Source organism: Mustelus asterias, chromosome 1, assembly GCF_964213995.1.
Source record: "Mustelus asterias chromosome 1, sMusAst1.hap1.1, whole genome shotgun sequence".
NCBI classification, from domain to species: Eukaryota; Metazoa; Chordata; class Chondrichthyes; order Carcharhiniformes; family Triakidae; genus Mustelus; species Mustelus asterias.
This window is the reverse complement of record NC_135801.1, coordinates 126,597,648-126,611,491: the sequence shown is the minus strand read 5'-3', so window position 1 is coordinate 126,611,491 and position 13,844 is coordinate 126,597,648. Positions and strand designations below refer to the sequence as shown.

General features: G+C 43.6%; 1 protein-coding gene across 12 annotated transcripts in view; it reads left to right on the top strand.

Moving 5' to 3' along the window:
• ipo11 (importin 11) overlaps positions 1 to 13,844 on the top strand; it is a 548,937-nt gene that overhangs the window by 167,005 nt on the left and 368,088 nt on the right. For all 12 annotated transcript variants that reach the window (XM_078218342.1, XM_078218361.1, XM_078218371.1 and 9 more), the window contains one exon: positions 11,733 to 11,803. In XM_078218342.1, the coding sequence (XP_078074468.1) occupies positions 11,733 to 11,803 (71 nt within the window). The remainder of the gene's footprint in view (positions 1 to 11,732; positions 11,804 to 13,844) is intronic.

The following is a 13,844-nucleotide window of genomic DNA, read 5'->3' as shown; positions in this document are numbered from 1 at the left end:
GCCCCCCTCGGCTGGCGCCGCCCTCGCCCCCCTCGGCTGGCGCCGCCCTCGCCCCCCTCGGCTGGCGCCGCCCTCGCCCCCCTCGGCTGGCGCCGCCCTCGCCCCCCTCGGCTGGCGCCGCCCTCGCCCCCCTCGGCTGGCGCCGCCCTCGCCCCCCTCGGCTGGCGCCGCCCTCGCCCCCCTCGGCTGGCGCCGCCCTCGCCCCCCTCGGCTGGCGCCGCCCTCGCCCCCCTCGGCTGGCGCCGCCCTCGCCCCCCTCGGCTGGCGCCGCCCTCGCCCCCCTCGGCTGGCGCCGCCCTCGCCCCCGTGTCCCGGGACACGGTGGACAGAGTACCCTTCGTCATCCAGTACTTCCCTGGAGCGGAGAAGCTACGACATCTTTTCCGGAGCCTTCAACATGTCATTGATGAAGACGAACATCTCGCCAAGGCCATCCCCACACCCCCACTTCTTGCCTTCAAACAACCACGCAACCTCAAACAGACCATTGTCCGCAGCAAATTGCCCAACCTTCAGGAGAACAGTGACCACGACACCACGCAACCTTGCCACAGCAACCTCTGCAAGACGTACCGGATCATCGACACGGATGCCATCATCTCACATGAGAACAGCATCCACCAGGTACAGGGTACATACTCTTGCAACTCTGCCATACATTGTCTACCTGATACGGTGCAGGAAAGGATGTCCCGAGGCATGGTACATTGGGGAGACCATACAGACGCTACGACAACGGATGAATGAACACTGCTCGACAATCACCAGGCAAGAGTGTTCCCTTCCTGTTGGGGAACACTTCAGCGGTCACGGGCATTCGGCCTCTGATCTTCGGGTAAGTGTTCTCCAAGGCGCCTTCACAACACTCGACAACACAGAGTCGCTGAGCAGAGACTGATAGCCAAGTTCCGCACACATGAGGACGGCCTCAACCGGGATCTTGGGTTCATGTCACACTATCTGTAACCCCCACAACTTGCCTGGGCTTGCAAAATCTCACTAACTGTCCTGTCTGGAGACAGTACACATCTCTTTAACCTGTGCTTAACCCTCTCTCCACTCACATTGTCTGTACCTTTAAGACTTGATTACCTGTAAAGACTCGCATTCCAACCATTATTTTGTAAATTGAGTTTGTGTCTTTATATGCCCTGTTTGTGAACAGAACTCCCACTCACCTGACGAAGGAGCAGCGCTCCGAAAGCTAGTGGCTTTTGGTACCAAATAAACCTGTTGGACTTTAATCTGGTGTTGTGAGGCTTATTACTGTGTTTACCCTAGTCCAATGCCGGCATCTCCACATCATGTGTTCATGGAGACATTGGATGGGTCAATGTTTTCTGTGTGGACCCGACTGTTCTCATGTATTCCGTTTATTAACTGCAGGAGCCACAACAGTCATTGTACTTCGAAAGAAATTCACCAAGCAAAGCATTTCTTTAAACACATTTTTGCAGATAATTTGCCGCGCAAATGTGAATGCTATTTGCAATGGGTCAACAAGAGGACTTTCACTTTAATAAGCTGTATGACCTGAAGTCCTCTATTTTTTTACAGTTCCTAGTTTTATGTTAAGCATTGCAATGCATGACTAAAGTTCTCCTGTTTACTGAACCTGATAAATGGACTAACCAGTTGGATGTCAAACATGTTTGGAAATCCCAGAAAAACTAAGCTCCCGTAATATGTGAAATGTATTTTGAAGCTTGTGTGCAGTGAACTCTGAACCCATTTCTGTATGTCAGAACATGAAGGACAGCCTGTGATTTTCCAGCTGACTTAAGTAAATGGGCAGCAAATGGCACTTCGTGAGTGGAGGGTGCCAGGGTTGGGAGGCAGTGAGGTATAATATCCTGGCTGAGATTTCTAAATACAGTGAAATAAATACCCACATGCTGTCTTAACTTTAATTCACTCTGCATCCTAACCTCGGGTGTGAACTTAATAATATTCCCACAATACAATTATTCCCACGAAACCCATCTCCAAACTCTGTGGCCTGGGCCTTGGCACCTCCCTCTGCAAGTGGATCCTGAACTTGCTAACTCACAGGCCACAATCAGTAAGGATAGGCAACAACACCACCTCCACGATCATCCTCAACACTGATGACCAACAAGGCTGTGTTCTCAGCCCCCTACTATACTCCTTATACACCTCCGAGTGTGTGCCAAATTCCCCTCCAATTCGATTTTCAAGTTTGCTGACGACACCACGGTAGCGGGTCGGATCTCAAACACTGGTGAGACAGTACAGGAAAGAGATAGAGAATCTGATGAACTGATGCGCGGTAACAATAATCTCTCCCTCAATGTCAACAAAATGAAGGAGATTGTCATCGACTTCAGGAAGCATAAAGGAGAACATGCATCAACGGGGATGAAGTAGAAAGGGTTGAGAGCTTCAAGTCTTTAGGTGTCCAGATCACCAACAACCTGTCCTGGTCCCCCATGCCGACTCTATAGTTAAGAAAGCTCACCAACGCCTCTACTTTCTCAGAAGACTAAGGAAATTTTGCATATCAGCTACGACTCTCTCCAACTTTTAAAGATGCACAATGGAAAACATTCTTTATGGTTGTATCACAGCTTGGTATGGCTCCTGCTCTGCCCAAGACTGCAAGGAACTACAAAAGGTCATGAATGTAGCCCAATCCATCACGCAAACCAGCCTCCCATCCATTGACTCTGTCTACACTTCCTGCTGCCTCAGCAAAGCAGCCAGCATGATTAAGGATCCCACGGACCCTGAACATTCTTCCACCTTCTTCCGTCGGGAAAAAGATACAAAAGTCTGAGGTCACGTACCAACTGACTCAGGAACAGTTTCTTCCCTGCTGCTGTCAGACTTTTGAATGGACTTGCCTTGCATTAAGTTGATCTTTCTCTGCACCCTAGCTATGACTAAAACAGAACATTGTGCACTCTCTCGTTTCCTTCTCTATGAACGGTATGCTTTGTCTCTATAGTGCGCAAGAAACAATACTTTTCACTGTATGTTAATACACGTGACAATAAATCAAATCAAATATTTAGTCACAAGCACCAACAGATTATATTTAGTTTTTGGTGAGCACGTTTGCTGGAAATCACTTGCTGTCCTCTAAGACCAATATGAATTTCAGCAGTTTGTAAAAGGAAAATTAACACATTTAACTGAACAGTTCAGGTCAATTTCTGGATCTATCAGAATATGTTTCTCCTTTTTGAATGCAACAGATTTTGTTGATTTAATTTACGAGTCATGGTTTGTAGTATTTGTCCAATTTCCCTGACCATGACCTTGTTTAATTCAATTTTCTTAATTTAAAACTGGCATTAAATAAAATGTAAATAAATATAATTTGACATTTGTCACTGGTTGTGATACCGCCTTTCCAAATCTTTCTTTTTGAATGGTCTGAAACGGAAAGTATCTGCATGGAACCTGTCAAAAATGTAGCAGACGTCAATGTTTCCATGGAGATGGGACACCAGGTGGCCCTGCTCCTTGTGTGTGATTGGCCACTGTTGGTTTGCTGTTACATTGTGGGGCATTTATGAGCAATCAATTCAGCTGAAAAAAAGTGGTTGTGATGTGGAATTATTTGACTTGCGTGCTGTGCTGCTGAAACCGTTGGGAGCTACTGCTATAGAGCATATTTGCAAAAGAAATACCTAGTAATAGCGATGGGGAGCAAGAAATGGGTCAGTGGGAGGGCTGAAGGAATTTTCCTGAGGTAGTGTGGGCCATAAAAGTATTTGATGCTAATAATTGAAACTGATGTGGAGGGCACAAAGAGTAATTGAAACCTGGAAAACACCAATGGTGACTGAAGTATGGGCCTTAGAGTAGATAAAACCACTGGCGGTGGTATTTGGGATAAGATGAAAGTTTTGAGGGTAGAAGTTGGCAGGACAGCTAAGAAAGCTTGAGATAAGTTTCTTCATGGGCGAGGGGTATGGCTAGGCCATCATTTATTGCCCATCGCTTATTGCCTTTGAGAAGGTGAGATGCTGTCGTGAATTTGCTGCAGTTCATGTGGTGGAGGTTCACACAAAATGCTGTTTGGGAGTTCCAGGATCTTGACTCTGCGATGGTGAAGAATTGGTGATGTCCCGCAGTTTGTGACTTCTTTCCCGATTTTGTTTACCCACAGAAAAGTCCTTGTACACGTGATCTTCCATTGTGGCCTTAAATCTTCACCAATTTGCGATTCAGCAAACAATAAACAATGAGTTCTTGCAACAAGCCAGTTCTTTCTGCGTGTGTGTGTGTGCCACCAATGCAGGGAAGGATGCAGGTTAGCTGTGTATGCGCATACTTTTATGTTGAGATGATAGAATCCCTACAGTGCAGAAAGAGGCCATTTGGCCCATCGAGTCTGTACCGACCACAATCCCACCCAGGCCCTACCCCCTTATCCCTACATATTTACCTGCTAATCCATCTAACCTACGCATCTCAGGACACTAAGGGGCAATTTTAGCATGGCCAATCAACCTAACCCGCACATCTTTGGACTGTGGGAGGAAACCGGAGCACCCGGAGGAAACCCACGCAGACACGAGGAGGATGTGCAAACTCCACACAGACAGTGACCCAAGCCAGGAATTGAACCCAGGCCCCTGGAGCTGTGAAGCAGCAGTGCTAACCACTGTGCTACCGTGCCGCCAATGTTTTTATAAGCAAGAGAAGATAGCCGTGTATGTTTCTCTGATACAAGATAAAAGCAAGTTACTGCGGATGATGGGATCTGAAACAAAAACAGAAAATGCTAGAAAATCTCAACAAGTCTGACAACATTTGTGGAGAGAGAACAGAGCCAATGTTTTAATTCCCAATGACTCTTTGTCAGAGTTTTGAGCAGTGCTCCTGCACTGCAGGGTTTCTATCATACTGGAGTGAAAGGACTCAACTTGGAGCTCAGACCATGCTTTTTTGCTTCAATTTTCTGTCATGATAGAACAAACAAAAATAAATAAGGAGGAAGGGGAGAGCTGAACTGGATTGGAGAGAGAATTGAGTGTAACATTGAAAGGATCAGTTGGTGCCTTCAGTACATAAGTCATGTATTGCAATTCTTAACATAAAACTAGGAACTGTAAAAATATTATCTCGTGGGCTTCAGTTCATACAGTTTATTAAAGTGAAAGTCCTCTTGTTGACCCATTGCAAATAACATCCAAAATTTGGAATGGCTGGAACCTTTCGAAGTCGCTCTCTTTATAAAGTATGTTCACGTTGCTGATTGCACCCTTTAAGAGAATTTGCAGGAAGGTAATGCTCTCGAACGGTGTTACTTTACTGCAGTTCTATGTCATGGTGGCATGTGGTTTGGAGGGGAGCTTCCCAAGAGGTGGTGTTCCAAACCCTTTGTTGCTCTTGTCCTTCCAGGTGATAGAAGTCAGGTTTGGAAGGTGTTGTTGAAGTATTCTTGATGAGTTGCTGTAGTACATCTTGTAGATGGTAGATGGTACACACTGCTGCCACTGCGTGTCAGTGGTGGAGGGAGTTAATGTTTAAGGTGGTTGGTGAGGTGCTGATCAAGCAGGTTGCTTTATCCTGGATGGTGCATTTGTGCTGGGTGTTGTTGGAGCTCCGTGCATCTAGGAAAATAGAGGGTACTTCATCAGACTCCTGATTTGTGCCTTGTAGATGGTGGACAGGTTTTGGGGGGTCAGGAGGTGAGGTACTCATGACAGAATTCTCAGTCTCTGACCTGTTCTTCTAGCCACAATATTTATGTGGCTGATCCAATTCTATTTCTGGTCAATCAAAACCCCCAGGATGTTGACGGTGGAGGATTCAGCAACGGCAATGCCATTGAATGTCATGGGGAGATGGTTAGATTGTCTTTTGTTGCAGAATGAATTGGGATGATAAAGCTGAGATTGTACATGTATAGATCAGAATAGGTTGACAGCTTCAAAGGCGAACATTAATATTACTTCATAGAATCATAGAATCCCTACAGTGCAGAAGGAGGCCATTCGACCCATCGAGTCTGCACCAACACAATCCCACCCAGGCTTTACTCCCGTAACCCCACATATTTACCCTGCTAATCCCCCTGACACTAGGGTCAATTTAGCATGGCCAATCAACCTAACCCGCACATCTTTGGAAGGTGGGAGGAAACCCATGCAGACACGGGGAGAATGTGCAAACTCGACACAGACAGTGATCCGAGGTTGGAATTGAACCCGGGTCCCTGGCGCTGAGGCAGCAGTGCTAACCACTGCGCCACCCTAGCACCCCTGGACGATCTACAATACTTTTGGAACAAATAAGAAATGCATTATAAGAAAATCATGCTGTGCACATGGAGTGTTGAGGAGGAGGATGTGATGATCCATTATATCAAATACAGCAGAAAAATGGGGGAAAGGGGAGGACAAAGCTGCAGCCACGAGCTTATAATTAGTGACTCTGACTCAGACTTTTATGAAATGGACAGGGTAGAAATTAAATTGCAAAGCTTCCATCTGGTGAGAGAGGTTTGCAATTGTGAAGCCACAATGAATCCCAGGACTTTGACAGTGCTAACAGAAAAATGTAGGATATGTTAATTAAGCTTTTAAGAACGTAACGTAAAAACTTGGAGCAGGAATAAGCTGTTTTGCCCCTTGAGCCTGCTCTGCCATTCACTAAGATCATGGCTGATCTTTTCATGGACTCAGCTCCACTTACCCGCCCGCTCACCATCACCCTTAATTCCTTTACTGTTCATAAATCTACCTATCTTTGCCTTAAAAACATTCAACAAGATAGCCTCAGCTGCTTCACTGGGCAGGGAATTCCACAGATTCACAACCTTTAGGTGAAGAAATTCCTCCTCAACTCAGTCCTAAATCTGCTCCCCCTTATTTTGAGGCTATGCCCCCTAGTTCTGGTTTCACCTGCCAGTGGAAACAACCTCTCTGCTTTTATCTTATCTATTCCCTTCATAATTTTGTATGTTTCCATAAGATCTCCCCCTCATTCTTCTAAATTCCAATGAGTATCATCCCAGTCTGCTTAGTCGTTCCTCATAAGCCAACCCTCTCAACTCTGGAATCAACCTAGTGAATCTCCTCTGCATTCCCTTCAGTGCCAGTATATCCTTTCTCAAATAAAGAGACAAAACTGTACACAGTGCAGGTCTCCTTACTTGAGGTGTGACCTCACCAGCGCCATATACAGCTGCAACATAACCTCACTGTTTTTAACTTCCATCCTTCTGGCAATGAAGGGCAAAATTCCATTTGCCGCCTTAATTACCTGCAAACCAACTTTTTGTGATTCATGCACAAAAACACCCAGGTCCCTCTGCATAGCAGCATGTTGCAATTTTTTACCATTTTAAATAATAATCCATTTTGCTGTTATTGCTACCAAAATGGATGACTTCACATTTACCCGCGTTGTACTCCATCTGCCAGACCCTTGCCTACTCACTCAAACTATCTATATACCTTTGCAGACGTTCAGTGTCCTCTGTACATTTTGCTCTACCACTCATCTTAGTGTCATCTGTGAACTTTGACACACACTTGGTACCTAACTCCAAATCAGCTACGTAAATTGGAAAACAATTGCAGTCCCAACACTGATCCCTGAGGCACTCCACTAGTCACTGATCGCCAACCAGAAAAACACCCATTTACCCCCCACTCTTTGCTTTCTGTTCGTTAGTTTTTTAGGTACCTACGGTATCTAAAGTAAGCAGGGATGATGTCCGAGAATATGTATTGGTTGACTATGCTGGCAAGCAGAGACTGAGGAAGCGAAATCTAGGTGACGAGGTTGGAGAAAACTGCATCAAAGGAGAAAATCATGTCTAAAAGACTAAAACCAGAAAATGCTGGAAATACTCAGTAGAGTAGAGAAGCAGAAGTTGGCGTTTCGGGTCTGTGACTTTTCATCTGAACCCTCTGGAACTGACCACAACATTGCATGGGCAGATTATTGGGGAAGATGTGGCCTGTCACTCACTGCTCTGTTACAGGCTGCACTCGAAGACCCAACTCAGAATTAGCAGTCATTGAAATCAGTTGATGTGGTGAGAATTTTCCCTTTTCTGCTCTCAGATTGCATTTTGAAACACCATATTAAGTATGTTCAGTCAAGTGTAACTGGGATTTTAACAGAGATCTAAGTAATAACTATTGCAGAACAAAGCTGGCCACAAAAGATAATTTTATATTTTATTGTTAAATGTTTATGCTTAATTGCTAGATTTTTTAAACTAAATTTTTAATGGAAGTTTTAAAAGTTCCTGATATTTCATCTGCCTTCACGACATGTGCGTGACTCAATCTTTTTGTTCTGTGTAAACATTTTTAGCAAGTGATTTACTTTTGATTTCATTCCATTTCCTGGTTGGCTTCTGTGAGGATTCTTTTGTGATTGGCTGCTTGACTACATCACTGCTGTTCCATGCTAAGATTCACCATTAAACAATCTGCAGCACAGTGAGAGGCAAGTTATTCCCAAAGAGATCCCTGGATCTCAGTGAGGCTTTCTTCATGTCAACGGCCAACACTCTTGCTACACTGATGACTGCACAATCCAAACCGGTGTTTATCTTGAGCAATTTTGCTACAGCAGTCACTATGTGGTCACTATTTCGCTCTTGTTTGTGGGACTTTCATTTGTAAATTGGTTGTCACATTTTCCCAAGCTACAGCGAAGATTAACAACTGTGCAATTTCGAAGTGGCTGCAAATGACTTTGGGATGTTTTTGGGCTGTGAAAGGTGCTACATAAAGTTTTCATCATCCTTTCAACTCTGAGCTCTGGCTTATATTTAGGAGCTAGCTGTAGTTTTAAAAAAAAGGTATCACAGAGTCGACTTTGTCCCTTGCTTTTGGAGACAAGAAACTGAATTCAGTTACTGAAGGTTGATTACTTTTCAGGAGTTCTTTAAAACTTGAAAGAAGGGTTAGTATGGGAAAGTTTTTTAAAGTTTATTTATTAGTCACAAATAGGCTTATATTAACACTGCAATGAAGTACTGTGAAAATCCCCCAGTCGCCACTCTCCGGCGCCTGTTCAGGTACCCTGAGGGACAATTTAGCATGGCCAATTCACCTAATCTGCACATCTTTGGACTGTGGGAGGAAACCGGAGCACCCGGAGGAAACCCACGCAGTCTTAGGGAGAACGTGCAAACTCCACACAGACAGTGACCCAAGCTGGGAATCGAACCTGGGTGCCTGGTGCTGTGATGCAGCCATGCTAGCCACTGTGCCGCCCCCAAATTTAGTGGGTATTCTTTGGTAAAATATTAACAAAATGCAATTTGTAAATGTTTTCAATATGCTGTGGTGCATGTTATTAATATTACCAATATATGATAATTATTGGATGTTAGGATGGTTTAGTACAGGGAGTTTTAAGGCAGCCTGGCCAGCTCAGTTGGTAGTTAATGGGATTTTTAATTCTGGGCCATGGTTTGCGAGCCCCATAATGAGTGATGAATACTTTTGGCAGTATTTCTCAGTGCTTGTAGCCCTGCTGCTTGTATCCCTTGTGCTTGTATCCCTGTCACATCGCGAGTGCCCTTGTTGTTGTTTGTCAGCCAGTCTGCTGAGAACTGTTTCCTGTACTGAGAGTGCAGTTTTAGCTGGGTTTTCAGTGCTGGCTGAAGACATCCTCCAAGGCCATTTGCAGTCTCCTCCCTTAAAGCCAGCAGCCCTCTGTACCACAGCCACAGGGATGGAGTTTTATTGGAGTACTTGGAGAAGCAAATGCACATGGAAGATAAAGGAAGTGCACGAAGGTGGTTAGTTTATTTTTGCATGGAATCATTTCAGTTACACATTTAGATTGGAATGTCTGTTTAATCTTGGCTTTTATTTTTGCATTGTAGGCAAGAGGGATGTGATGGTTTGTATCAGTTGGCTAGTATCCTTCCATCTGCAAGAGATGATGGGATACAGCCTCAGAACTTTGTGGTCAGATGAGATCATCACTGCTTTGGATGGCTGAATAAGCGGATTCTAGAAACACAAAACATGCCACGCATGAAGTTGTCCCTTGCCGGTGTGGGATTATCTCAGCTGACACCTTACCTGTAGGGCGGGTATTTGTTTTGGAGCTTCTGAAATCATATATTGTGGTGGTGAACTTGTACCTGCAGCTGGTGTCACTGTTTGCATCGATCATAAGTTTGAGTTTGTCACTTGTTATGATTTCTGAGGTGTTTCATGTCTCTTTAGGACAGCATCCTTGAGTTGGAGCTTTGCATGCTCTGCTGGTTTCTTTTCACAGGCTTCTTCCCTGTCCAAAATATCCTTTGCTATATGGCCATCCTCATATTCCGAATCAGAAGAATGGTAAGGAGTGTGGAATGAGCAAGTGGGGTTTAAATTACTGTTACCACTCTTAAAGTAGTAGTTTACTTGTGACCCATGAAGAAAGCGACTGTTAGTGTTTCAGCCTCCTCTGTTTCCAGCACCTCAGCATGCTTTCAGCTCTTATTCTGATAGGTGGTGGCAAGCGCCTTTCCGCAATGATGGTAAGGTTGTGCAGCAGAATATTGAGATTGTTCAGTTGAGTTCAGCAGGACTCCTCCAGATTGAAGCCAGCATAATCATTGCTTCAGAGCAGCAGTCGTCTATTCGATCAGAGTCCTTGTGCCAGCATGGTTGTCTGCACGCATGTATGTTGATTTCATACTGGCCATGCCGTCAATGACTTCTTGTCCAATGTCCATTCTTTAATTTACCATGGTGATTGAAATACAGCTGGCACAGAGGACTGCTGCAGAATGAATGCATTGCAACGGCTGTCAGGATTCCAGAGACTAACCTGCATGATGTGCCCACGGTTACATCTGCTGCACATTGAGAGAGTGGAATTTGGTTCAGGCATATGGCAGAGTTGATGTGTGCGTGATTAATGACACCCTGCACCATGGAGAACAATTGTGATGTTGCTAATATCTCTAGCAGCATCCTGATTGGACACAGCTGCATAAAAATTCATTGCCACTGTCGCCTTGACAGTAACTGGCAATGGAATTCTTTCCTTTGAGGTTCTGGTTGTGGATACAACAGATGGTGGATTTCAGTAAGGACCTCTTTAGTGAAGTGCAGATGTCTCAAACATTGCTCCTTGCTGAAGTTAAGGTAGAAGAATTGCTTCCTGCAAACCCTAGGTAGATACAGCCTCCTGCTGAGTGTGCTTCTCCCCCTACTCTAGCAGCTTGTCCTGCTTCTGGGTGGTCTCTGCTCATTCTCCCAGTCATAGTCAATTCCAAGAGAAAGGACTGTTCACGCACCTGTGTCTGGGACCAAGTGAATTGCACAGAAGCCTCGAAATGAGCTAAAAGAGTACATGGGCAGCTGCCAGAAAACTCCTTGTCAATTTTGAAACTTGAAACAAAATATATAGAATTGCAGAAACAGCCAAGGGAAATAAACCAACAACTAATCTGTAAGTGGTTGATTGTTTTAAATTGAGTGACTGGACAGGATTGGGGTGTATGTTTAACTATGCTGCTCGTGTTGAGTTCTGGTTAAGGGTGTCAGCTGAGCGTGGAGATCCAGAATGGCAGCACACATTATTTTATGTCACGATCCATTTGTTCTGTGTGCCTCAGGTGGATTTTGTGTGTAGGTATGCTAATCCCTCCATTAATATGGGGTCCGCTACACTTTGCGGTAGAAGTCCATGCGCGGGTTGTGAGGATTTCTTTTAATCATGCTAACTATATAATTTGATGCATTTTGAGTTACTCCTTGTTATTTTGCCCTGTTTTGTAGGCAGACAAGTCAATCAGGAGAATATGTGCAATGAAAAGCTGGAGAAGACCATTATCCTTTTTACTAAAGTGGTGAGCAACTATAGCTTTTTTTTAAGTTAAGTAAATCAGTTTGACACTTAACAGTAATTATATTTGGGAACAGCAGAGGGTTGAGCAGTGTATACTTCGTTAATTAGCGTTTCTCATCCATTCAAATGTCAACTGATCGGAAGTAATTTCCTAAGGTTTAATTAGAATTTATGCTGTTTCATTTATTCTTGACCTCCTTCTGCAAGAAAATTCTTACAGACCTTTAAAACGTTTTTTTCAGTTCATAGCAGGGTTAAAAGCGCTAAGTGTTTATATTCTAACCTGTGACCATCTTTGTGCTCATTGAGTTTTATTGACTGCCAATCGGGCAGTTTTGAAACATTGTGGGGATTAGCAAGAGCACGAACTTAAGAATTTACAGGAACATAATTATGATGGTCATTAACACATCATGCTTAATTTCCCCAATGTCGAGGACCTGAATTCTCAGATGCAATTCAGTCATTTTATCAGTTGTCACTTTTCCAAACCAACATGTTAAAAAAAAAGTAAAGAAATTGATATTGAATCTCCACTTCAGACTGTTGTGGCACTTTAATCATCTACTATGATGGAGAATTCATCATAATTAGATAACATGATCCAACCCAACCTGACTTGATCCTATTCAAAGTCACAGCCTGCAGCAATCATTGCCCAATTTGAGCAATAGTTGCAATTCAGTGACTGTAGAAATTGCGGCAAAATAATGGGGGCAGCACAGTGGTGAGCACTGCTGCCTCACAGTGCCAGGGACCCAGGTTCAATTCCGGCCTCGGGTGACTGTGTGAAGTTTGCACGTTGTCCCCGTGTCTGTGTGGGTTTCTCCAGGTGCTCTGGTTTCCTCCCACAGTCCAAAGATGTGCAGGTTAGTTTGATTGGCCATGATAAATTGCCCCTTAGTGTCAGGGGGATTAGCAGGGTTGTGGTCAGTGCAGACTCAATGGGCTGAATGGCCTCCTTCTGCATTGTGGTGATTTTATGAAAATGAACATAAAAGACAATCTGAATTTACAGCTTAAAAGTTAAGATGTGACCTTCCAAAACCTTGACTTTAGTTCTGTTTTGCGGATAATCAAGAATTTGTATGATAAGGTGAATAATTAGTGTTATACTACATGAGCTAAATTTACATCGGGAGAGGAAAACACCCTTTGTACATTCATTAACAGTTCCAAGTTGAATAATTTTAGGAAAAGTGCCATTGCTGTTTGGAAGGCACTGAGTACTTTGAACATCACAGTACATAAATGTTAATCTGGAAAATGAGTTATTTGGTCAAATATCTATGAAGTTTAGAACAGCTTGAAGCTTTTTAATCAGATGATTTACACATGAAAGTTGTGAAGCTCGTTCATCTCATTTGCATGTGAATCAAGACAGTTAATTTGGAGGCTTCTAATAGGCAAGGACTCTCATATTTTACATAAGGATGTAAAGAAATTTTAATTTGTGAGTTAATGAAGCCATCTGAAGAAGAGTGAAAGAAGCATTTTCTATGTTCTGTTTTAAAACTAAACAAATTGAACTCCTAGTATGGAGGGGAAAAGTTTGGTCAAAAGATCATCTTTATATTAGCAAATCCTGCGAGAGCAAACTGATTCCATAAGATGCAAAAGGACATTATGTTACTGCACAGCTTATATTGAGCTGAGTTGAGAATGCATTCTGAACTTGACAGAAAATATCATGGTAGGATATCTGAACTTCTTAAAATTCTTTTCCTTCTCTTTTCTCAGTGTTATAATCAGATTAGTGAAGAATTTAACAGATACATAGAATCCATTTGTGGATGATCATACTAATTATTCCATCTGTGAGCTCAGGCAGTGAGGGAGATTGTGTTTTCCTGACTACGCGATGTGTGTTCTGTATAATAGACTTTCTACCCCACAGATGTATTTGAGTCATCTGAACTTATTTACAGTTATGTATCTGTGGAGCTGTTACTTATTGGTATTGCTGCGGCTTAACCGGTTTCAGTCTATTTCACCTTTGGGGGGAAAGAAAGGAATAAGAAAAAGTCATTTATTACTTTGCA